The following is a 27,528-nucleotide window of genomic DNA, read 5'->3' as shown; positions in this document are numbered from 1 at the left end:
CTCAGTAGATAGAAACTGTAGTCAAAAATCATCTCTTCGCAATGACTGTTTCTGAGGAAGTGAAGAAAAAGTTATTTCAGAGCTGTGGGAAGAGCACCCAGAGTGCCACCTGGCAACATCCCACATATCTGATTATGACAAATATCCAAGGGAAGTGGCCACTGTAATTAGGTTTATAACAAGGTCCATATAGTTTCTTAAGAGATGAAAGAGGAAGTGAATAAAATTGTTGTTAACAAAACTTAAAGCTCTGAAGCAATGGCTGAGGAAGGGAAAGTAGGAAGATCAAGAGTGAAATCAGAGAAGCCTGCCTTGAGATAACAAATTCTATTTGAAGACCTTTAAGATCTGTAAAGTTTACTGAGTCAGCTAGCTCATAATTTTGAGGGCCATCAAACAAACAACAAAAAAATTGTCTTGGAAGTTCATGTGAACTTCTCCAACATTTTAATGCTACTTGTAAAGTGACAAAAGTTTGATTACTAATTTATTGTGCCAAACAGATACCTAGAACTTTCATGGTCAAGAACTTAAACTGAAGTAGCCAATGGAACACCACAAAGGTTTCTGAATTGCTCTCCAATGCCTGTTTTACTATGCCAGGAAAACCAGGTTCCCATAACAACTTATAAATTGCTTGCTTAAAATTCTCTAATTGTCCCTATAGTCCGGACCAAAATAAAAATACATTATGCTGAGGGATACTTTTCTCTCCTAAGCATCTAGTAAAAATGTGAAGTATGAGGCAAGGAGAGGGCAGTTTCAATTACAGAGAGGCCCTGTCATTTTATCATCACAATGTAAAGTTCAACTACAAAGGAGGTATGTTCTCCTTTTCTCTAGATTTTTTTTTCCTAGAATATATAATTGTCAATTAGTGACCCCTAATTGCAGTGGTTTTAAGGCTGAGGTCACTGGCAAGATTCTGCTACAGGCCTTTTGTAAAAAGCCATAATCAATTTTGTTCTCAGAGAAGTCATCCTAAAAAAAAAAAACAAAGTCTTATACAGAATGACTTTTCATTCATTTTGTGAAGAATGGGTTATTTTGATATTTGACAAAGAGCTGCTGAAGCATAGAAGAGTCTTTTCATATACGTTTGCAAGGCCTCATTGATCATAAATTGTAGTGAAAATTCATAGCATAAGTTTCTGAATTAACAAGTGAAACCCTAATAATTTCACACTTAAGCTTATTCCATATTAGTACACCTGGAATGGAAGAGGGGGGGAAAAAACTGACCTCAGCAAAAAGTAAAGCCATTGCAGAACGTGCTTTTAGGAGGCTGAAGTTGCTGCAGGTATTTGCACTGCAATGTTACTGCGCTGAAGCATCAGCCTTGATTTTACTTTTGCAGAACTGAAGTACAACCTGGGCAAATGACTTGCTGAAGGTCATCCTACAAACCCCAGCAGAACCAGGAGTGGACAACGGTTTGCTAAGACTATAGCAAGAGATTAGGGACACAGCAAAAAAAACAAAGCTATTGGCCAAATAGCAATCTTTTCTCCACAAAGACTAGACCACAACTAAAAGATTTTTTTAATTGTAAATATTACTGCATCAAAGAAAAATGCAGTATGCATGCAAATGCTTACATTCCAAGCCCCTATTTCTACTTTACCTCCCGTTTTCTCCTTTCTTCCTGAGTACGATGCAGGAGAGAAGCCTTTTCTTCCTATAATATACAAATAGAGATTCTATAGCATTTTCATTCAAACACGATTCAAAAGTATTGCTGAAATTTAATGCAGATTTATCTTTTGGAGATTTTCATAATAGCTAAGACATATCACACTCAAGACAAATGATAATTTCATGCACTAACAAACCTGTGACAGATAACCACTGCACACACAAGACATACAGTACTGGGGGCAGGTGATGGAAGTATAAAAGGGACAATCAAACACTAGCAAGTTGTACGGGTCCCTGTCCAGGCTGGTTTTCAGCATTTCAATCATCTAACCAAACATGAGCCCATTACAAACATGGGCCTGACACATGGTAAGTTCCCCAGTCCAAGTGTTTATTGCGTGTCTTCCTTGCTTGAGCAGAAGTCACTGGCCCAGGTGCCTAAAGCAAGCTGGAGCGCATTGAAAGCAACTGCACACTGTGCCACAGCCCCACGCGTTCGTCTTGTTCACAATAAGTATTAACTTCCTACATTGAATCATTCCTTTCTCCAGACTTGTCCCAAGAAGATGTCAAAATTTACCCATATAAAGGAAATGGAAGGATTTTTTTTTCCTTCCCTCTCTCTTTGGAATTTTGAACTCTAAAGCCCAAATTCAGGCTATAAACTGAAACTTCCAGAATGGCTTCTCCAATACAAGGTAAAGAAGAATACTAAAGTATTCATGAGGACTCATAAGGACAATACCATTACCATAAAAAAAGTGCATTAGCTTTTAAGTCACAATATTAAATCTCTACACATCGATCACAAAATGTTAACAATGCTTTGAGAGACCCTCTTACTGGATGCATCTGTATTGTTTCCAAGGAAATAAACACAATAATTCCTATTTATACAGAGCACTTAGCTGCCACTGCATACAATAGGAGTTGAAAGGACTCTGGTAATTCCCAAATCTAGTCTAAAATTCACAGTAAGTTTAAGAAAGAAAATAATTGTCTTTTTCTTTTTTAAGGAATCTATTTTCCTTTCTTGCTCCCACTACACAACTTCCTTTTTCTGTGTATGCCCTTTTTAGCCTATAAAAATTAAGGGAAAAAATACATGCAAGCAGAAAATGTCCTGTAACTAAATATATAAAAGTAAACTTGAAGTTGGCAAACAAGTGTTTATAAAATATTTAAGTACATCTAAAATAACTGTGCTTTCAATGCCTATTTGCAATGCCTACACGTAGATACAAAAACTGAAGTCTTGGTACAAATGTCACATTCTCGACATCCCTGAGGCAAAACTCTTCTGCATCTTTTCTTTAAGATCCAGAGACAGAAAAACAGTCATGGTCCACCTCCAAGTTTCATTATCATAGAAAATATTCTACCACAGAAAATGAGGACGGAATGAAAAGGGAAAATAAATACATTTGATTTTTTTTAATCTAAGTATTTCATATCATTTACTGCAGCAGCCATAAAGAAAAAAACACCACAAGAAGTTTAACCATCTTTTCCTCTAAAGACAGTATGTTATGGCCAAAGACACCACTAACTACAGCTAGTACCCTCTAACAACAGGGTTTATTTCCATGCATTAAACACAGTCAAAACAGATCGTAACAAAATTCATGTATAAAACAACCCATCTCCAACAGAGGTGATGGGTCTGATTGGTAACATAAAGGTAAAAGATACTGACATCACAAAAAAGGACAACATAAATTAAGAAATAATCAAAAGATGACCTAATATTTTGGGACTTTTTAAAAACTTTTCAACAGCTGGTGTCCCATACGCAAACACCTCTTCCATATTCTCAGGTAGCTTCATTTTGCAGGCAGAGCCATTTGAGAGCCATTTTTGCTTGGAACATTCTGCTAAATTTGTATATCTTACACTTCAGAGCTGATGAGAAGAAAAAGCTGAAGACCATAAAGAAAAGAGAATACCTATCTGCCAGAGACAAATTGTGAGTGGAGACAAGAATGGTATGAAAAAAGTACAGACATAATAAATACAATATAGACTAATAGATAAATGAAAATAAGCCCCCATTGCCAAGGGCTTACCAGAACAAAATAATTGTGTGTATCTGGGAGGACAAGGAAAGAGATCAGTGGGCAGCTTCTCACGTTGCGAATCACCAGCTTTCACCAGTTTGGTCTTCAAAGAGATCAGAGTCTGGTGGTCTTCTGGCTCCTCTGGTCTGGCTCTCTTTGAAGACTGTCACTAGGTACATCCCTCTTCAATCTACTGGCGATACTACTTCAATCACCCTCTTCAAAGCCCTGGTGAGGCCGCATCTGGAGTATTGTGTCCTGTTCTGGGCCCCACAGTACAAGAGGGATGTGGAGCTGCTGGAGAGAGCCCAGCACAGGGCTACAAGGATGATCAGGGGCCTGGAACATCTGCCCTGTGAGGAGAGGCTGAGGGAGCTGGGCCTGTTCAGCCTGGAGAAGAGAAGGCTGAGAGGGGATCTAATCAGTGTCTATAAGTACCTCAAGGGAGGCAGTGAGGGAGATGGTGCTGGCCTCTCTTCAGTGGTGACCACTGACAGAACTAGAGGTAATGGCCACAAACTGAAGCACCAAAAGTTCCACAGGAACTTAAGGAAAAAAAAAATTTAACAGTGAGGGTGACAGAGCACTGGAACAGGCTGCTCAGAGAGGTTGTCGAGTCTCCTTCTCTGGAGATCTTCAAAACCCGCTTGGACGCAGTCCTGTGCCACATGCTCTAGGTGACCCTATGTGTGCAGGGGGTTGGCCTAGATGACCTCTAGAGGTCCCTTCCAGCCTTCACAATTCTATGATTCTACTTCAAGAATCAAAATAAAACCTACATTCTTAGCATTATTTTGAGTATGTGAAGGAAAAAAAAAAAAAAGACACTGAATTGTGAGAATATAAATCAAGCAGAATAGAAGAACTGCCTTAAGACAAAAATAAAAATTAAGTACTCAGATAAGTATAACCCAACTAAAAATGTGAATACTGGGCAAATGATTCTGTTCTTGTTGTTTGCAATACAAACATATAGCTTAGAACGATCAAGGGGTAGAGTTGCAACTAAAATTAAGGAATGTACTTCCATTAAGTACAAGCCAAATGTTTTTGACAGTGACAGCACCTTCAGAACTATTCCACTGGTAAATATAACTGGGAAGTGTCACCATTTCAAATATTAAAGACTGACAGTAAATATACAATAGAAAATACACTTTTTGTTGGAGACAGATTAAAAGAACTATGAACTGATCTTATTCACCTACAAACTGTATTCTAATAAACTTATTTCTTAAAGAGAGTCGAATGCAGACATTCCTGAAATTCTGCCTGCCTGCCTCTTAATAAAGAGAATAGAAAAGAGACGATAGCTAGGTGCATTAGTTGCTGCAAAACCCAGAGATGCAGAGCCTCCGAGACTGGCTCGGCAGGCACATGACTGCAACAAACAGTGGCAACTCCTTCCATGTAAGTTGTCACGCAGCTGCTGAAAGGACAGTGTTACAAAACCTCCTCCTTCCTAGTCATAGTCACAGATACCAGCAACATAAGATCTTGTTAGGGCAGATTCCAAAAATCAAACCTAGCTCATTCCTACTGCTCATCTTCCTTGTCTCACTTCTGTGGCGACTCCGCTGTCCTCCCTTCTCTCCCACAAGGCAGGCAGACATCCTTCTTCCAAGCACAGAAAAAGGCGGGCATCAGCTCTACTACACCATGGGCAGAAACTCAGCAGGAGGAATGAAGCATCAACTTGTCTTGACATTCCCAATCCACCCTCAAAAGAAGTGGAGAGCCATTTACTAAATCAGGTTTCTGCCATTTCCTATGACTTAATCTTCTTTCCTTCAGGAACCTGATCTCCATAGACCAGGACATGGAACAGGTAATCTGTGTGTTTCATGCAACTTTTAGGATATTATTAAGAGTCTCTTTCCTATCGGCTCCTTTCTCTAACAGAGGATCTTGGTCTTCCTGACGCGAAGTGCAAGAAGATGGAACGCCCAAATGGAGAAGCAGTCTTCACCAAATAGATGAAGCATGATACAAGAAACAAGAAAGCAAACATACAGTACGTGACAGCAAAGGGGAATGTGATATTATAGACAATGACACAAAGAATAAAACATAAGGCTAAAGAGGTGGAAAAAAAAAGAACAAACAAAAAAGGAAGCAGATGGAAAGCAGTACATGGAATAGAAAGCTTGTAATTATTTTTAAATTTTCAATAACATCTAAAATATTAATTTGTAGTATAGCATTGATCATCACGGCATGGTTCAAAGTTGCACCAGTGCTGTAACATATCCATGATGAAAACAGGATCATCCAAAAAATATAACAGAAATGTCACTATGTGACTATCAGAAGCACCAATTTAATACATAATAAATCAGATAAATCAATTTTTTTAACCTCATTTTTCTGAAATATATTTACACAACTCTTCTGTCCTTAAACATCCTACGGAAAGACTGAATACCAAAAAACAAATGTATGAATTACACTTTTTTTCTCTCTGGCAGTTTTGCACTTCATACTGTCTTAGCCCTTTTAGTTCAAAAATCAGATTCAGAAAAAAACATGAATATAATTAAAATTCCGCAAGCAGTTCTAATATTTGTTCATTTTTAAAGATCTGAACATTCCTGAATAGTCATGTTAATGAAGACATCTTATTACCATGTTGGTAAATTTAAAACTTGGACTTGCTAAGTGCAAATACGAGAGTAATTATTTTCTGGTATTTAAAAACACGATGGATTATTACTAATTTCCAATGCCTTCCCACAAGTACAAGAACCTCAGGGAAGCCAGTTTCACTTTCTGTTTCACAGTGCTGACCTCTTTGTGTCACAAATTCCTGAAAAGGATGATTTTTTAAAACCATCTTATTTAGATTACTTAAGTTGTAATACTATTTCAAATATCTTTGGATTTGCAAAAATTTGTCTTTAAAATTTTAGCTCATTGGCTCGGTTTGACTTGATAATACTCTTTGAACAATTCTTCCTTCAAAAAGTGTACGAGATCCTGTTACTACACCCAGATCAATCATCACCCAAAAGAACAATGTGGAGCTACGGAGCCCCCTGTAAAGCCCAGTTAAGGCATGAGGCAGGACTGGGGCCTCACATTTTTCTTAATGCTGGTAAATTTAATAGCTGACCCAGAAATAGGAACATCTCTTGTAGCGCACTGAAAACGAAGCTAACCTTAGTTTGGGCTGAACTGCCCCCCAAACCAACTCTTTGGAGATACCTCTTTTTCTTGCCTAAAGCACCACAAAAAATCAGTTCCAACTTCTTAGGCAACAGCCGTCATATACAAAAAAAAAATCCACAACTAATTTATGATATTCCTGTATTGTCTCCAAAATTAATATTATTGGGATTCAATCTTCCTTCAGAAGTCAAAGAGTGTTTTGGCAGTGAAAATAAAAACTAAGTTCAAAAATATATTTGAAGAGATCCACAAAGCAGAGAATCAGAATGCGTAACACAACAATTATTGCCAAACACCACAAAAAAAAAAAAAAGGCAGCTCATCACATTGTAGATAAAACATAGTATTCTCTCAAACAAATACACAACTAATGCAAATAGTGCAAATTAATCAGCAGAATTATTTGGAAAAGTAGGTATATAGGGAAAAGTGCAAAAATAGGGTAATACCATCTATACTCACATTTATTTACTATGTAATAGTAAAATGTTAAACAATATTCTGAAAGGATCAGAGGTAAAAATAGTCACTTTAATAAAAAAAATTGCAATCCGGGATTTTAACAAAAATAAATGAAAATCTATTTAAAGAATATTTTATTTGGCAAAAAGGCTAGTTGAATTTAGATGTTTTTCTACAGAATCTATAATTGAGACCACCAAAATGCACATGAACACAACATGCAAATCTTGTGGAAAAACAAAAATGAAGCTATCTAATTTTATTATGCAAAAATACCCTAAACATCAGTGGTGAATAGGAAAGCTGCTAGTAACTAAAAAATGCTACCCTTTTAAACTAGCCCAGCTATTTTAAGTAGATTGGAAAACCTGAATAAACTCGTCTTTCCAAATTAATACATCTATTCAAACTGATCTACATTGTGTCCTCATAGTCTCGCAGACATTTTGCTTGGGATTGCCATTTTTCTAACTGACCGTCATTGCCACCACAAGCCCAACTTTAGACAGAGCAACAGGTCCATCTTGGAACCTGTACTAGCAGGGCTTGCTAAAGTTAACCCTCAGGAGACCTAAGCAAACTTAAGTACATCCATACTAGAAATATATATAGCAATTTTGGAGGGAGGTATCAGCACACATGATCCACAACCAGCACAGTTACTGTTTGCAGCTGCAGTTATATTTGCAAGACCGGTGGCCTAGAGATCAGTTTTACTAATGGCTTCTTTTAGAGCAGTTGCTTCCACAGCAGGAACCCTGCCAGCATCTTCAGCACCCGCCTGGGTCCTTCAACCAGAGTCCCAGCTTTCACACTGGGAAGGTGGTTTTGACAGCGAACTATACAAATACACGCAATAAATTGAAAGGAAATATCTTAGATATTTCTGAAAGCTACGAGTCAAAGAAAAATGGTCACAAAAAAAAAAAAGTGATGTAGGATAATAAAATGAGAAATTCATGGAACTCCTAAACACTTGCCACACCAGTCTCTGCTCTAGTGTGTTTATACAAACATTCTGGTAAATGGCATTTTTAAAAGAAATTCCTAATACTAATTAAATAATTTATTTCACTAGTACCACACAAAGTTTTTGAAAATAAGCAACTATGCCAAGACCTTTCTGTAACACCCCAAATGATCAGAATGTCCAAAGCTGAGGCTAATTTTAATCCACTGATACAGCACTTCAGTTTACCCAGGTAAAATTGCTGACCAGCCATTATCAGTCTGACCAGGAAAGGCAGTCTTCACATGCAAACTCACTGAAATAGAAAGATGGAGTCAAAGCTAGGCATTAATTTCAGTTCTCACCTTCTGTATCTTTTAACATTTGCCCTTCAAAATTTATATGCACAGAGGTTTAATAGATTTGTCCCATGTAATCAGAATATATGAAAATAAATAATCACAACAATAAATTCTGTTGTGATTTTCATCAGATCAATAAATTTGTAAGTGTAGCACAAGATATTATAATGATTGTTTATTTCTGGAGCAGGAAACATGTCCTGAAAGTAACACTCTTAGTAAGTCCATGCCAAAAGTTGCAAAGTATCTAAAATGCTTATCTGAGGGCCAGGGCATGTTGTGCCAATTCCCTCTTCAACTGGGTAACATTTATTCTATTTTTGACCTGTGTAACACATGAAGCCTAATGAACAGACATGACTTAGGATTATCAGAAGAAGATTCAGAGGGAAAAAAAAATGAACAAATTGAATAGAGTTCTGCTACATGTTCTATTTAATAAAATATATAATCAGCACCAAAACCGTGATTTTAGCATTGTACAGTACAGTATTTCAGTTCAGTTCCTTAACTGAAGACTTAACCTCAGGTCAAGCCTTAGAAGTTAGAGATAAATAAATCTCCCTGTAATGCACATTTTTTATAACACCCATTGAGATTCAGCAATATTAAGGAGAACGATAAATAGCTACACACACAAAAGCACGATCCATGACAACAGGAGGAACCAGAACTCCACCGATGAATCAGAGCAGCCCTTAGGAGCAGGGCCCTGCTAAAAGCACTTTGCCATTGACGCCGCTCCTCACCAGCTCTTCTGCGGCAGCCCGGACACTTGACCACCCGAGCAGCAAGGTCTTAGCCACATAACTTAATTTTTCAGCCATAAACAAGACTCATTTGCTCGGTGCATCAGGCAGCAAACCGCTCCTTTCCCTGCACGTACCATGAGTTGGCTGAGGGCAAACTCAGGAGAAAAACAAGACCTCTAGATTTAGGGGAAGCCTCCCCCCCCGCACACACCTAGCCCGCATTTCCATGGATCCCAAGTTTTGTGCGGCCTCCCTGCCCGTTTCGTGCCCGGCTCCCCAGGACCTGCCCCGGCCCGGAGCAGCCGGCAGGGAGGACGAGCCAGGGAGAGGCTTCCTCGCCCCCCACAGCCCTGGGTGCACGGGGAACCTTTAACAACAACAGTAATAACAGGAACAGCAACAATAATAGTAAATCAGTCAGGGAGAACGCAGATAAACACAGCATCACGAAGGGAGTGTTTTTCCCCCATAAAACCTTAGTCATTGCTGCTCCCCCCCCCCCTTTTTTTTAATGAAGGCCCAACGATAACAATAACCACCGTTAAATAAATAATAAAAGCAAACAAGCCAGGCAGGGGAGGGAAAGGAGAAACCAAAATAAATGAAGGCGGCAGCGGCGCGCAGGGACGCAGCGCGGTGGCGCTTACCTTCCTGCTGGCGCCTCCGAGAGACACCTTGGGCCTTGTTTTGAAGTCCCCTTCGAAGCTGAACATGGTGGCCGCTTATCCCATCGGGAGCGGCGGCGCGGCCCCCCGAGCGGACACCGGGAGCCGCGGGGCCGCCGCCGGCCCCGGGCTGCCACCAGCGCCCGGGCCGGCAGCCCGCGGCCCGCGCCGCCCCCGAGGGGCTGCCGCCCCCACGGCCGCCCCCACGGCCTTCGCTTCGCGGTCGCCCCCGCCTTCCTCCGAGCGGCGGCTACGGCTCAGCGCGGCGGGAGCGCAGCAGGAGGCGACCAGAGGGGCCGCGGCGCTCGCACCGGGCAGCAGCCGCCTGGGCAGAGAAGATGGCGGCCGCCCGCAGCCTCCCTGCGCGCTCCCGCCGCAGCCGCCGGGGGCGCGCGCCGCCCCTCGGCCGCGCGCCGCCTCCGCCGGCCGCTGCCCCCGGCAGGCCCCTCCTCTGGGGCAGCACCGCCTTGTTTGCTTTTGTTTTGATTTATTTTATTTTATTTTATTTTATTTTATTTTATTTTATTTTATTTTATTTTATTTTATTTTATTTTATTTTATCCTCAGAGGGGAAGTTTTATCCCTGTCACTGCAGATCCCGCCGCCAGGATGGGGAGGCCCAGCAGGGCTGAGCAAAGCACGACACCAAACACCCCGTGTGGGTCCCTCCGACTGCCCAGAGCCGTGCGGGTGTCACCACAGGCCCAAGCGCCTCTTCCCTTCCCGTTCTGGACAGGAGCTTTTCCCAGCTGCGCGGATGAGCCTGGACTACCCGCTCCGACCGCACGGTGCTGAGCACAGAGCCGCAGCGGGGAGCCCGGCTCTCCCTCACAAACAGCTCTTCCTCAGCGTAACACATCACGACATCATATCGTCATCCTCACGTTGCAGCAGCATCATAACATCATAACGTTATCATCACATCATAACATCATTGTGACATTGCCATCATAACAGCAAAAACTGCTGCTAATGATGCTGTTTTGTTAACACTACATGGAACAGCATGTCTGCTCTTAATGAGTAGGCCCCTAAAAAACAAAGGTTTGCGACACAACTATTTTTATAAGCATCCCTTTGCTGCACTTTTTGTAAGATGAGCATATGCTAGACATTAGCCTGTTGTGAAGACTCCAATGACCCCTCCAATGTCAGGATCCTAGAATAGCTAATTACCCAAAAACACCCCCAGCAGCTGTGAAATGCTGCTTACCTGCCTGGAAACTTCTCACAATCACAGAATGGCTGAGGTTGGAAGGGACTTTTAGAGATGATTTAGTCCAACCCCAAGCCAACTAGATGACCTGGAGATCATCTAGTCCAACCCCTCTCTGCGTAAGCAGCCTCCCTACAGGACTGAGGCATCCAGGCAAGAGCGGAAAACGAAGAGTTCTCGTATAAAAGCAACAGAATTGGATGATGAAGTCTGTTCTGTTTTTTTAATCCTGGTGTTCCAGACACCAGGGTGATGCTGGTGAAAGCAGTGACAGAAAGCAGCTGATCACTCTGCGGCTGTGAGGTGCTAAATAAATGCAAACGACCCAATCCAGCCTTCGTTTACTTTAGCAGAAGTTTTTCACCTCACCTCACTTTAGCAGAAGATTTCTCACCTCACCCTTGCATGGCAGACAAATGACAAAGGTCCATGCCAGGAGACAGGGCATGGCCTTTGGAGCTGATTCTTACAGAGAAGACAATGCCATTTAACTACTCCCAAGCTGAGCAAAAAATGATATAAAGTGATCTTTTTGTTGAGCTTTCTTCAGATTCGGATGATACAGAAGAGTCTAAATTTTAAAATTTTGGACTTTTTGTAAGGGAAGTTGTGCTTGGCAAGGGTGAACATTGACCTTGTGTCTTCTGGGATGATGTGGTTTCAGTATGAGCAAACCTGGCCTCCTGTAAATACTATTTGAGGTTTGAGCATTGTGTAATATCGTGTCAAGTGCTGGTTCACAATTTCAACCCCTTGCATTGCTGATGCAATGTGACCCCATTAGGGTATAGTTTGGCTCCAAGAGAATAGGACAACTCTGAAAAATCGTAGCAAGATTTTCGAAGAACGACAGCATTATTTTCACATGGACTTTGGCCTTGATGAATTAGGTAGGACTCATATGGTAAACTAAAGGGCTAATCCACATGGCCTTAGAGGTTAATTCATTGATTTTCCTTAGCTCAGAAGCAAACTGTTAGTTCACAGTTTTGTGTGAAATTTTTATTGGTAGCAAAGTCAACTTAAAGCTTCCATCCTCATGTAGCAAACAAAACGAATGTGAAAATTCCATGCGTGGTGGTTAGATGGAGCAGATTTTGAACAAAAGAACTTTTAACAGAGGCCAGCTTTAGTGTTAGAAGAACATAAGATCTTCTGCTGATCCAGGCTGTCACCTACCTGCTAAAGAGGTACTTTTTTTTTTTTTTTTTTTTTTTTTGTGGTCATCAAATGACATAAACCCACGTGATGAATGTACATCTGAGAAATCTTGATGATTTGCATGTGCCCCTAGAGGCCAGTCCAGATGTAATTTTGTTAAATGAAAATATCTCACATAACAGTTTGTCTTGAATACAGCGCATTTACAGAAGCAGAAGAAACAATAAAATGTGCTTTCTTTTTACATTTATTTTTAGCACAAAAATGTAGTTCAATGTTTTCTAGGTGCAGCAAGAGAGGAGCTGCTGCATGAGGGAAGATCAGTGGGCACCAAACATAGTAGGCAGAGCCACCCACTAGCAACAGAGTCTGTCAATAGCCCCAGACAAGGTGAAGGGATGAATCATGTCTAATCAGCCACAGCAGGAGATTAGACTATGATGTAGGTCCAAGGTCTACACAAACTTGCTCAAGTAGCTCTGCCTGTTAAATAGAGATCCCGGCCTGATCTGCAGAGGTTTGAGTGAGTGAGAGTCCCAGCTGGAGCTGATCAGGACATTTAAGGCCTATTAGTTCACTCAGGGGCCCTGGAAAAAGTACCCAAGAATTTAGGAATATTACTTTTTTATTTATGCCTCTTTTAACATCCACAACAGTTCACTTGTTTCGCCTCACCAGCTGCAATAAAGTTAGCTCCATACTGAGTTTCCCATCTTTCTCATCTCCTTTCCTTTTGCACATTCAATGAGATTTTTATTGTCTCCAAATCACAATTTGACATTGTTCCTTTTTCCCCTTGCAGGCATAAGCTTATGCAGACATTGCTTCCAGGTGCAGCCAGACTGCAGAAGGCCAATTGTTCTTCAGACTACAATCTGTTAAAAAGATGTAACTGCTCGAACTTTTCTTCCCTTTCTGCAACAGTTATCAACCTTTTCTGCTTTTTAGTTGAAATTACATGTGTAGGGCCTTTTCATCTGGATTGGAAAATCAGCAGTGACAAAAGTTCCATTTCCAAGACAATTCTTTTTTTTTTTCAGTATTTGTGGTAATGAGCAAAACAATACAAACAAACAAAAAGGTTGTGAATATGGATATCCTGGGAAATTAGAAACATTAAAAAAATCACAGAAACACTGGTGTTGGAATGATCTCTAGTCCATCCCCATTCTCTATGAAAAGGATCAGTTCCTGTGTATAAAATAGCTCTACATATTTATTTCTAATTATATGCTGCTCTAAACTATCCTGCCCTGGCATTCAAAAACATTTCTATGCTATTTTCCCTTTGTTTTCTCTTTGCCAAAAATAGTTGTAAATGTGCAACATATGCAATATAATACAAACACAATTTCAACATGACAGACAAATTCCACACTTGATAGAAGTGTTATTTATATCTTACAACTGTTTTGTAGTTAGAAAGTCAAAGAACTAGACTGAAAGTGAAACATTTTTGCTTACTTTCATTATTAACTTGAAGTAAGGTGTAAATGAATAATGGCAAGGCCATCCATTACCTTTATTTTCACAGAGGCATATAACACCACAGATAAGGACATTGCTTATTACATACAGTCCAAGTACCTGTTCCTTTAGTTAAGGCTACCCAGAAATCTTTGATTAGAAGATCACTGTCATAAGGGCAAGAAAATACGGATTTTTGTACACCGATAGATTTAATCATCTGGATTGAAATTTTCTGCTTCAAGAATCAGCCTCATTCTGATTCTGTAAAGTATAATTTTAAATAAGGGAACCATTTTTTGAGACTGTAAAAAAATCTTCTTTTGACTATAGTCAAAATTAATAATCTGTGTCTTTAGGGCTTTGCACGCTTGCAGACTGGTTTATACTAGTTTAGTTCCTTGGGCTGGCTAACTGTGAGACTCAATGAGGTCCAGTAAGAGATGGTAGAGACTGATTATGTCTGGACTACATGGCTATTTTCTAATCTTGCTCCACTGAGCATACTGCAGCGATGAAAATGTGACTGTGCCATGGCCTTATGTCCCTGCATTAGCTGAAGGTAGCTGCTGCTCACTAAGAAAAATGAACAAAAGGATGTTTTTGTAGCACCCATATGTCCTTGGATGGTGACATTCCCTGGAAAGAAGCCTTTTGCGATTGAGTCATCTAATCTGAATCATAGTATGTGTGCACAGTCAATCCATTTCAATATGCTTTGCATTTCTGCAGTGTTACACAAATTGGCCTGGCCTTTTGCTTCGAAGGTGGGATGGAGTCTCCTTACCAGAGGAGACTTCAGCTGAGTAAAAATAAGGTTAAGTTCTGGCATAGGCGTGAAGATTCTGGAGCCAAATGCCCTTCTTTACTGTTAGTGCATCCTGTGAAAATAAAGAAAAGAGCACATGCAACATAATCACCATAATCACGTTTGTAGACAATATGGGCAAAGTGTGATGCCCTCCACACAAAAATATTGTCTAAAGACAGTCTCATGGGTCCAACACCTTGCAGCAAATGTCAGGAGAAGTTTTGTGGCTTGTATCTAACTAGTGCAAGATCACGCTCATCTACAGCCCTGTCTTTCTTTCCCTTTTTCACTGAGTGACTTGGAGCAAAGCTATAATCCAGATACAGTTTGCTGACGCCATGGTACTGAGCGGAATAAAAACAGAGGTGAGAATGTGGTAGGGAATAATAATAAAATAATAATAATAATAATAATAATAATAATAATAATAATAATAATAATAATAATAAAATCCTTCCCAGCAGTGATGTTTATGGTGAGCTGGCTGCTAAGGGTAACACTACTGAGGGAACTTATTAAATTCTATCTTTATGGAGCTGCTTGTGTCTTATTCTTACTTTAAACCTAAAGCACCCTCCAACCCTGTCAGGGACAAATTTAGTAGTTTTCATAAGCTATTTTTCTACATATTAAAAACATTATTAAAAAGAAAATAAATATTGTACATATTGTTTATGTCCATTGAGTGAGTACCAATGCTCACAGTATTTTTTTATTATCAAACTAATCCCCAAACAATTTAATTTCTGATGAATGATCCTTCTGGCCCATTCTGTCCATTTATTCCCATTGGTAAATTCCCTATTTAGAAAGGGTAACCAATCAAGACTGTATTTGGCAATTGCTCAGTATTTTTGAATACGATGGCCAAACTGTCACCATCTTACTATTACTTTCCATTCCCTGTGCAATTATAATAAAGTGTTCTAAACTTTTATGCTGACTTGTTGGACTCAGATGCAAGTCTAAAATACACTGACAGTACTTAATTATGTGCTGCATTTCTTCTGAAGATGTAGAAATATTTTATACATATATATATATATTATTTTTTTTACAAAAGCACATAGTAAATGAACAGAAAATACATTTAAAATACTTTAATTTGCAAGTGATGAGGCTTGAGATTAGTGCTGTGATTGGCCAATATCTGATTCCTAGTAATACTTTGTTAAGGTTCACTATTCATATGGGCGGATGGGGGAAGCAAATTATTTTTTGTAATTTATTTACTCTGAGTAAAACACTGAAAATTAAATCTATTCTATAAAAGAAGATACTGGCAAGACTACAATGTGAAAAACACTTCACTTAAGCACTTCCCTTAGTTAAACATGAATGCCAATACACAGTGCCAAGGAATGAAGACATTTTATTTAAAATTACACTGGCAAGAGACCATCAAATTATCCTTAACATTTTCATTAAATTGAGATACAGATATAGTTAGGGTAGTAAATCTTTTCAATACAAGGAGTTTATTCCTGAGCCAAGGCCAGATTCAGCAGTAATTGGAGGAACTATTAAGACCTAAAGCCTCATGTACATTACCAAAACAACTGTTCAAGGCCTTAGCCCAGCTTTGAAAAATGGACAGGGTCCATCCTATTCTACCAGCTGATCAGACCTGTGAGCTACAGCCGAGCATTTGGATACTGTTCTGGGGTGATGGTTTCATGTTTTGTTAGCTTGATTCAACGAGATTTGAGGGGTGCCATTAGCAATCATTCAGTATTGCTACCTGCCCTCCATCTCTGCTCAACAAGTGGTACCTTTCACAATACTAATGCTTTATTCCCCTATGGGAATGTCTAACTGAAAATACTAAGGAGCATTATATTCATAGTTGTTAAGATGAAAAATCATTACCCTAGAGTCCGACCTCCTTTATAAGATAAATAGTAAAATTTCCCGCAGAGATTCCTATGTTTGATTCATAACTTCTAATTGAACAAGATCATTTCTTTTAGGCATTCAGTCATCTGAAGGGTGTGTGGGTAAGGATTCATTATAATTTTATAGCTATAATCAAGAAACTTTATTAGGTTACTTGGCAATGGTGATTTACCATAAATAGTAGTTTGTATTGTGTGTTTAAAAACTGTAAACTTTTAATACTAGTAGTGCAAATATACTCAGCTAAATAATAAAGATTAGGGTACTCATTTCCAAGGCCACCTATAGACTTAAATATCTATTTATTTTAATAGGAATTGAGTGTCCAATATCCTTGGATATCCTTTAAAGCTCCATCAGAAAGAATAATTGCCATAAAGTAAGCACAAATAAAACTTTGTATTTACCTTTGTTATCTTTGGCTCACCTTTACTATACCTGGAACTTTTTGCATTATACAAGTGTTACAGAATTTGCCATTCCAAACAAATTCCAACTTGCTGATTTTATGCTGACAGAAATATATGTATTATGGGCCAGTGCATATATAGCTGCTGTTAAAACAAGCTCCACTTCATTTCTTACTTAAATTGGTTGGAATGTGCTTACATTCCCTTGATGCCCATGTAAACAAGAGCCTTATCAAAATTAAATATTTCATGTAGTTTGATTTTTTTTTTTTAGTTTGGGTTACCTGAGCTTCCAGAGAGACAAACAAAAAAATACAAATGCCCATACACATGCATGTGTGCATGCACCCATATATGCATGCATATATATTTTTTCAAGTGTTTTCTTGAAGAAGTTTTTGAAAGAGGAATTTAAAGAGATCCTTCCTGACAAATTATTCACAATTAAGTTCTGTAAGATGTTCTATGCCTGGAAAAAAAAAAAAAAAAAAAAGATCCCAGTTCATCTTAAGTGCATCCTAACTTATGTTCATTATGCATGAACACTCAGGGTTGCTTGTTTTACAGGGCTTGGACACTTCCAACAGTGGAAACAAAATAAGGAAAGCAAAGGCCAACATCATGCCCTGTTGGAAGGTAAGTTTTCATTGATTTTCTCTTGTAAGATTGAAGTGACCTTCCAAACCCCTGGAAACCGTAGAAGTTGAAGGCAACTAAGGAGGTCATGTCATGAAGACTCATCCAAAAATTATTTAAAGGACTCAAAATATGATTTTACAGAAAAACAATCGGAGCAAGCAAAAAAAAAGCAGATACCAATTAAGATAATTAATATAAAACAATAGTATTCTAATATTTTAAAGACCTTTGAAGAATTTGCTATGTGGAATAATTGAAGATTCCTCTGATTCAGTATGTACACCCTTGGAGTTGTTCAGACTACATTTCAACATTGGCATATTAGCTTAGTCTTAAATAAACTATATAAATTAATCTATAAAACTAGATTTTGCACCATTCAGGTTCAGTAATTTAGCTCTACAGCTGGTGAAAATCAGCATAGTTACACAAAACACAAAGCCTAGTAGGAGGGAAGAAAATTTATGCTGCCTGAGATTAACATTCATGCACCTCTGGTAATAATTTATTATTAAAATCAATAGTGTCATCTAATTTTAGCTATCTAAATGTTAGGCATCTAATCTAACCTTCTCTTCTAGACCCCTCAACAGAGAGGTACTTCCTACCTCTTTTCAACTCTGCCCTGGAAGCGGATCAGCTGCTCGCCCTCTGGATGTGACTGTTCATTGACTGACTACTGACGATGGGATCAGGCACTTGGCATTTGCAAGGCTGAAGTTAGCTGAGGTAAATTCACTGCCATCACACAACGCCCATCCTCAAAGAAGGAGTGACGATGCTTTGGCACTTCTAAATAGACTTTTGGATTTAAATGGCAAACATGCAATAAAAGTGTTCGAGATTATTATTAGTGTTACAGAATGACATTTATAAAAGTGCCAGAGACTGCTGGATAGTCCTCATTTTGCCTCGGAACTGATTCTAAGGGTTAATATCTCGTGCTGTGCAACCACTTTTGTCTTTTGATTTTTGCTAGTCCATCTGGGATTCCAAAATACCATCAGGAAGAGACATGGATGCCACAGCAGGGGCTCAGGAAATGTAGCATAAATGTCCACCGTGTCCTTTAACTCTCTGTGAAATGATGATCAAATAAATTGGCTAGAAAGCAGTTTAGCAGGAAAGAACTTGGGGTCCTCGTAGACAAAGAGTTGAACGTGAGTCAATGGTGTGCCCTTGCAGCAAAGAAAGCCAACCACACACAGACCTGCAAGACCTAGAGTGTATTTAGCAGCCTGAGGGAAGTGGCTCTTCCCCTTTGGCATTTGAGAGGCAGCATCCAGAGAGCCGGATCAGATTTTAGGCATCTCAGTCCAAGAATGATTTAAATACTTAAGCAAATCCATTGGAGCACCAAGATAATAAGTGGCTGGAGCACTTGATGTACAAGGAGAGATTGAAAGGATTGGGTTTGTTCAGCTCAGCTGAAGATAAGATCTTAGTGCTGTCTATAGCTACCTAACATGGAGTGTGTAAATAAGATGGAGACTCCTCTTGGAGGTGCACTGTGAGAAGACAAGAGGCTACGGACACAAATGGCAACAATTTCTGATTAGATACTGGGAAGAAAATTTTCATGATTGAAGTGGTCAAAGGTTGGGAGAGGAGTTCAAGACCTCGTGAAAACTCCGTCCTTACAGATATTCAAACCTTGACTGCACGAAGTTCCGAGAAACTTGCTCTAGATGCCCTTGCTTTCAGGAGCAGGGTTGGTCTAGGTGACCTCCACAGGTCCCTTTCCAACCTCAACGGTTTCCTGACTCTGGAATTCACCTCACCTAACTTGAGATGTCCACAGTATAGTCATTTATCTCAGAGCTAATTGCCCTGGTTTGCCTTTGGCATCAAAGCTGTGACTCATTTGACATTCGCTTTAAAAGGAGTTGTATCAGACTGTGGTCAGTACTGCTGCTCTGTTTATGAGGCCTCTTTTTGTGTCAGAGTCTGTTTTAACTAGCTACAACTTGATCATGTCCATTCTGCACTCTTTACCCCACCTGCCCTTTTAGGAAACAGAGAGGCTGCTAACTCACCAGCACATTGATCGGTATTTTTCAGAGTAATGCATCCATTAACATTTGTGCCTCACACAGAGGCTGTGACCAAGGCTCCTACTTGGGAAAAGAGAAGAAAGTTCTCTGGATGGTGACAGTGCTAATGCTGTCTCCTCCTCTAAGAAATTGCAACAATATTTTTTTGAGAAAGGCCTTTTATCTTCAAATGTATTTCAGAGCCAATTCAGAATGAGAAGAGCTTCTTGACATATGAACTTTCAGATGGCTGGGTTGAAGAAAATATGGAGCTTTCCTTTAAACAATTAGTGCCCATTTTGCTAATCAATTTTTGTCAGACACCTAGAAACATTTTTCATCATCAGATTCCAAATCGTCTTGAACAGTATGAGCTAATGACCTTTTATCTGTCCAGTTTTGGGCACTCTGATACATCCCTGCTCAAATTAAATAAATCACAAACCTTAATTAACAAAGACTGGCATGATTACAAAAGCTATGAATTAGTTTGTACTCTGAGGGATCACAAACGTACAGTAGTTAGAATTAATGGATTTAATTTTAAATGCTGGGGCTTCTGCGTGAATGTGCCTGAGAAGTCCATCCTAGCATTCTTATTACTCTTTAATTATAATTGATGTACCTAGGAAAGATGTCAGCAGTGTACATCTTAATACAGGTGCTAGGCTCCCTTAAGATCTAGTCCTTGCTTGAAACAGTCAATGATAGGCAACAGGATTTTGATGAAATCCAAATTTATTAGGGTTTTTTAAAGTCATTAATTATTTGGCACTGTAGAGATGTAATCTCATACAGTTTTCTAATGGACAGCTTTATATATTTAAGTTTGAGAAATGAGATTTATTTTTAGCTTAAAATACTTCTGTCCCTCTTGGCCCTCTCCTGCCATTTCTGTTCCTTGCAGATTTCTCTTTTTTTCTTCTTCTTTAGCTCTTAACTCTTATATTTCAAGCAGATATTTCCAGCTACCTTTCATTCTCCTTTTCGGCTGCAAAAGAGGTCTTTACTGCTCTTCTATGAGTATTCCTTTGTGAAGCATCTCCCAGGTAGCTCAACCAAAGATGAACAGTTAGTCAAGTCTAAAAAATAACATCAGCTAAAAATAAATTAATCTCTGATTAAATGACATCCACTCTGCTGACATTGTTTGAGGCTTTGAGCTTGATTTGAACATAAGGAACCTGAAAAAATTATATTTTCCAAGGGGAGCCATCTACTACCTCCCTCCCACATGAAGCCCAGCAAGTGGGGTTGACCCCAGAATTAGATAAATATTGGAATAGCTCTGACCTCCCTGCGTACTTGCCCGTGTGACCTGGAGATTGAGCCTTGTTGCAAAAAAGCGAGGAGGAAGGGGATGGGCAACCCTAAAATAGACAGCATGGCCCCAGCCCATCTGCCCCTAAGGATAAATGGTGAGGGCAGCTCTCCTGGGATTTGCACCCCTCTTGCCCTCCCTGCTTTGTCCCTTCCATGTTCTTGGAAGTGGCCATGGCATGTCCCTGGCCCTCGTCCTCAGAGTAGTCCTGTCTACGGTGCCCAAGTCATCAAATTTCCCGGCAAGGCATTCTGCACTCTTCTTGCAGGATGAGCTTAAAGGAAATATTTGCACTGTAGCTGACTCATAATTGCAGTTCAAACCTTCTGACAGCTAGAGCTTCTCTTAATGCCGTGATTGCTGGAGTTATTAGACTGCATGAAAGCTCCAACTGTCAGTTAAAGAGGAAAATTAATTTTTTGGTTACAGAGACTGGAAATGGGAAGTGGGTGAGTCCTCAACGCTCATAAAAAAACAAAAGGCAATTAAAAAGAATCCCATATGGATTCTGTCATTAACTTTATGAAAGGTTTGTCATTGACTTCCATGCAGACAGAATTTTCTTTATTCTTTTAAAAAGGTATAATTTTTAAGGATTTTTTGTGATGATCAAGGCCAGATTCATCCTTTTCATATATTAAGGTTGACAATACCATATTTTATTGAACTGTGTGTAATACTCTGGTGTGACCATATGATAAGCTTCATATATTATGCGTTTCTGAAGCACAAACCTATAATTTGAAAACTGAATAATGCGAGCTGAGTAGTATAAACACAAAACTGTGTTTTATTTGTTTAAGTCTATGATAGCAGATAGAATCAAGCAAACAAAACTTATAGACCAATTTCCATTTTTTTAAAGTATTCTATTTTTTATAAGGTCTGATTCTGAACTCTTTATCATGGTTATTGACTTCAATAGCTGTAGGAATTAATTGGTAAGCATGGAAAATGGAACTGATTAAAGTTTGTGTAATTAATACAAAACACCTGTATTTGGCTTGCTCGACTCTATCCGCTAGTTTAAGACTATGGTCTTAAACAAATAAATGCTTTGACCTGATAAAAAGACTAGTTGGGTTGCTTGTATTACACTGAACACAGAATTTGATCCCATTACCCATGCTTTGGGTGTACAGTGCATTATATACCCACATATAATTCATTGCACAGATTTTTGGGGCTCTGTGCTAAGACTAGAGGAGCTCTCTTAAATAAAGGTAAGAGTTTATCCTTCAGGAACTTGCTTGACCAATCCCTTGTTAAGTCAATGTATATTTTTAGCCTCTGCAACATCCTGCAGAACGGCGTGCTGTTGCTGCATGCCATGTGAATGCTCTGGAGGTAGGAAAGTATTCCCTTCTGTTTGTTTTAAATTTGTTGCTTGGTTAATTGGTCTTCAGTGTTTACATTTTTCCCACTTCCCTCACTAATCTAATTAGAAGCTGTTGCAGAATCTCAATGCTACAGAGTTTAAAATCTTTCCTCTGATTTCTAGCCTAACTTTGTTGTTCATGGCCAGCTTCTACTCATTTTTTCCTGCAGCAGCGTTGGCCTCTGTCTTACCTGATGTTTATCTAGGTGCTCACAGAGAAACAAGCAAACAAAAAGCTTATTTCTGCTCAGCTTTGCTAAGCTGAGCAAGCCCCGCTTTTCTGAATTAGTGAATTAGTGAACTTTAAGTAAAGGGAAGATTGTGAACTTGGTTCGAAAAGGGACTGACTCATGCATCTATCTCTTTATTGCTTACAAATTATGGTAATAATTTCCTGGATATTATACTAGAAGATTTTAGGAAATTTCTTTATTATTTATTGTGGAACTAACTAAATCTCCTGCTTCCAGTTCAATTATTTTTAAATTACATGAAGTGGCGTGTTCGATGTGGTTAGGAGTCACCACAAATAATCTCCAGACATCTATTTACCCAACTGTAGAGGGAAAACCACTAGATCTTGGGTAATTCCTTGCTATTAATTGTAGTGGAGTTATTTTTAGAATCTTTAATAAGAAAGTTCAGTCTTTCTTCCTGACTCTGCTTTGAGCTGACACATCTCTTTGGTAAAGTATCTGTACTGAGGAGTCACGCCAGCAAATAAGCCATGTGTGATGCCAAGAATATGCAGTCTATGAAATGTGTTTTTTGGGTCTATGTTGTCCACTATTTCTCTAGCACCCCAGACCAAAAAGAGATTATATGGATACGTTTAACTTCTGAACTCAGGAAGCTTTATTCAGACTGTTATTGCTAGAATTATAATTTTATGGGGCAGTGCTTTACTGTGCTTTACATGCTAGCGTACATCTTTGCTGATCATTAGTTTACTAAAATGGCAAAATGGGAACTATCTCAGAAAACAATTTCCCAAAACACAACATCCTGGTAGCTTATGTTTTGATTTCTGACAGTCAGTCCATCAAATCCAATAGCAAGGCCTCAAGGAATCTAACATTTTCTTTAACATAACCCTGGTATCTGGAAAAAAATATAGCAGAATGAATACAACGAAAGCATAATTATATTCAAAGAGCAGTTATTGCCGTACTTGCATTAACCTTGCAAGTCTCATGCCTAAAATGTCTATATAATGTATTTAACCTTGCATTTGATAATGAAATATGATGAACAGATCACTATAGCAAAGTGCAGAAGACAGTGAGCAACCCTCACCACCAGGCATTCCTGGAGCACCATTATCAAATGGCGCAATAGGAAAACAAGAAAGACACCTGCAAACACATGCAGAATTGCAGGTAAGGAAAAACAAAGCAAAAGATGAGGCACAGAGATGACCCTGGGGCTGCCCAGCTCTCATAGGAAACCACTAGTAGAGATAAGCGAAGTTCATCATGGGTTTTTTTCATCCTTGTTCCAGTGAACCAACCGGGCTGCAAATGTTTCCGTTAGTAAAGAAGTTTAACCTATAAGGCTGAAAATGCTATCAGTATTTTGCAATAGAGTTCTATTTTGTTCCTTTTCAAATACTGAGGTGAGAATGTAAGGAGGATGAGGCCAAACTCTTCTCGGTGGTGGCCAGTGACAGGACAAGGGGTAACGGGTGCAAGTTGAAACACAGGAAGTTCCATCTCCCTGTGAGGAAGAACTTCTTTCCTGTGAGGGTGACAGAGTCCTGGAACAGGCTGCCCAGAGAGGTTGTGGAGTCTCCTTCTCTGGAGATCTTCCAAATCCGCCTGGATGCCACCCTGTGCCACGTGCTCTGGGTGTCCCTGCTGGAGCAGGGGGGTTGGACTAGATGATCTCTAGAGGTCCCTTCCAACCTCAACCATTCTGTGAAATATGCCAAAGTTACCGAATATCACATTGATGTTATTTGTCAACTTTTTGCTTTTGGTTGTCAAGCTAAGATCCTTCAAATATGCTCAGATTATTGATGTTCAGGCCACTGAGTGACAAATAACTTTAGAATTAAAAGATTATAGCCATATGACTAGTATTTACTGCAAAGATACCTGATGACATCATCAAAGTGTGATTTCTAGCCATATGTCCAGGCTACACACGAAAATCTTTATTCTGAATGAGATAACACTTTTAACTCAAATTGGATAAGCTACCTGGGATAGAGATGCTGAATTATCCCCATCTACTTATAAAATTAGCTAATGTGAATCCAGATGAGCTCTGTTCATCCAGGACCTTCTCACACTTTTCTCTATGAGCCCATTAAGTTGTTGAGCTGGTCGGATTCTACCAATGCCACAAACTATAAAGCTTGGCCTTGGAAGACTTGCTTAGACCAAAGAACGGATGCAGAACAACATGGGCATGATTTCAAAGTTACAAGTTTGAGGAAAAAAGCAAAAGTTGTTTCAGTAATATCTTCGTGCCTTGCCTCTGCAACCTTTAAATCAGCATCTGAATGGTATCACTTGGTGTTTTACTGCTGCTTATTTTAGAAGGAACACTGGCTAATCACAAATGGACTTAAAAATCGGATGACTAATGGATTTGATGACAAATACTGGAGAGGAAGCCCAGCATTTAGAACTGCACTGCCATTCGCATTTAAAGCAGGAATCAATTTTTTTTTCTAATATGTAAATAATAAGATGTGTCTGTCCTAAACTCTTACTCACAGGAAAAAAAGAATGCATTAGCTGAAAATGGTAGATAAAGTCATTAAATTATGTTCTAACCATTTTTAAAATGGTTTCTTTGGAAAATTTTATTGGCAATTCAAATTGTCCCTTGGATCTGTCTAGCAAAATAGCTTCTAAAGTCTGTAGTTTGAAAAATGACCCATTTGTAGATTATTATAAAATCAAGGACTTGGACTATTTTAAGGTTAATTAATGTATAAATGTTGGCTTTATTGAGAGTCACCACAATTTCTGTTTATGCTACAGAGTTAGCTATATAGTACTCTTCCCAAAATGTATCTGATGCAAATTACTTTTCAGATTAATTTGTCTTAGAGTCTTTTTCATGGCAAATATTGCATCATATAATTGATTTGGTATTAATTACTTAGGATGAAGTCTAAGTACACACTGTATTTCTCCAGCACAAGTCACAAAGAGAACATCAGAGATAACATTTTATCAGAGGAGTAACTTCAACTTGGCCTCTTGAGTGATTGAGTTATAAACTTATCTCCTGCAGGATGAGAGCCTCTTGGCTGAAGAAGTCCCTTGCTAAGGTCCCATCACTTCCCAGAATTTCTTCTTTTCTCTACTGCTGCTCTTATCACTTCTGTCCAGTTTTTGGGATGTAAACTTGGGTTCCTTCCTTCCAGATGCTGAGTACTCTAATCTTCAGCCCAGAAAACAAGTTGAATACTAACTTATCAATGTGAAAATGTTAATTTACTTGAAGCACAGCTCCTAGAGCTGGGGATTCCGTGGGAATCCCTACTTTCAAAGTCGTAGCTCCAGGGATGTAGACAAAGCCTTGCAATGCAAACCAACTAAGGATGTTCACAAGTTAGCAATCAGAAACACACAGGCATTTATGGGGTTTCAGAATCATTTTTAAGCCATATAAGGTCTTGCAAGAGGTCTTTCAGACTTTGCATTTGTTCCCGTGTCATAGTCCTGTGTGAGCAGGACACAGCGCTTATCTCCTGTCACCGCTGTTCTCACACAGCAACTTGGTGGAGCAGCTCAGGGCTGTGGTGAAGATGCTCCAGGTTTCAAAGTCGGAGAACAGTAAGAAATTAATTGTACTAATTACGCCCCACATAACAAAAGCCAAGGAAATCCACCAACCAAGGAAATCCAGCAGATCAGAGATCACTTTTTTTTTTTTTTTCCTTCTTCATGACTTTCAAGGAAGGCCTAAAATCTGTTCTGTGTATGCATTTTGGGTTTCATGAGATAATATTTCAGGGTTTATTTATTTATTTATCATACTTAGCCAGACAGTTCCTGCCTGAGCCAGAAATACATCATGCCTCAAAGCTAGTGAGGTTAGGACATCATAAGAGCCAAGAGACCAACAGTTCTGAATTGACATCATCAGTCAGACGACTTGCACAGGACTTCCCAGGGGGCTGGTTTTAGCAGCTGTTTCATTTCACCTACTGGCATTTGGGATACTTGAAGACAGGATTATCCCACCCCTACAGCTAAGATGGGGCAAATTATAGTTCACATCTCCCAAGCTATCCAACCCCTCTAGGAAAAACAGAATCGAACAAGATGCAAAATTTAAGCTAATTTTAAGGCAAGAATGAAGAAGAGGCCTTTCATTTAAGAAACTAGACAAACTTTTTGCTTTTTCTTTATGAAAGCATATAACGAAAGACACAATTACCATTCCTTAAGAGCCTTTTTCACTTTACCTTTAAAGCGTAAGATGGAGTAATTGGGTGTTCTGAAAGAAGAGAGGAGACTAAAAAAATTACAGAGGTCAATTTAACAACTGAATTAGTTATGATTAATGCGCCCTACCTTTATACTTTCTAATCCTCATAGAGGAAACTTCAAATGACCCAAATGTCTGATGAAAGATGGTCATCATCTGGAGCTTCCTCCTCTTCACCTGCGAGATTGTACATGGAGAAGATTAAATTGGCTGACTTCGCAGCCTTATTTCCTCTTACGCTCATTGCTCCAGTCACTCAGTCACTGCCCACCATTTGCTAGCATTATACCTAGGAAACTCTCCACTAAAGCAAAGAAAGACTACACAGGGAAAAAATATCTTACTAAATTATATTTTTCAAGTGCTGTTCAGAATTGTTTAGTGAAATTTTCACTGATTCAAAGGCAGAGAGAAATAACACTACAGGACTAATGTTCATCCATGGCTACCTGCCCCATTAGTTCTGACCTACAGCATTAGACCGCTGGCCTTCCCATCAGTACCAGCACCCACAACAAATACCTGCAAAGCAGGAGCCTTCCAGCACTTCGGATATCCCTGGGGATGAGAAACCCTGTGTCCCTCAAGGAGCTGCCCATTTCTGTACACTCACTCCCCAAAGCGGCAACATATGTTTTAATGGATATAGGATGAAATCAGCACCTACAGGTATTTTCTTTATTTTTACTGG

The 27,528-nt window shown here is 39.3% G+C and overlaps 1 protein-coding gene across 1 annotated transcript in view; it reads right to left on the bottom strand.

The window, feature by feature from the left end:
• UBE3C (ubiquitin protein ligase E3C) overlaps positions 1-10,190 on the bottom strand; it is a 64,907-nt gene extending 54,717 nt beyond the window's left edge. Inside the window, exons 1-2 of the mRNA XM_088521101.1 lie at positions 10,036-10,190; positions 1,625-1,678 (exon numbers count right to left, since the gene is read on the bottom strand). Of these exons, the coding sequence (XP_088377227.1) occupies positions 1,625-1,678; positions 10,036-10,101 (120 nt within the window). The 5' untranslated portion in view covers positions 10,102-10,190. The remainder of the gene's footprint in view (positions 1-1,624; positions 1,679-10,035) is intronic.
• Between the last annotated feature and the right edge of the window lie 17,338 nt (positions 10,191-27,528).

This window comes from Tinamus guttatus, unplaced genomic scaffold (genome assembly GCF_059628265.1).
Source record: "Tinamus guttatus ecotype Peru unplaced genomic scaffold, ASM5962826v1 Tinamus_guttatus_pri_ptg000006l, whole genome shotgun sequence".
Classification (NCBI taxonomy): domain Eukaryota; kingdom Metazoa; phylum Chordata; class Aves; order Tinamiformes; family Tinamidae; genus Tinamus; species Tinamus guttatus.
Note: the sequence above shows the minus strand (reverse complement) of the source record. Positions and strands in the feature narration are given on the sequence as shown.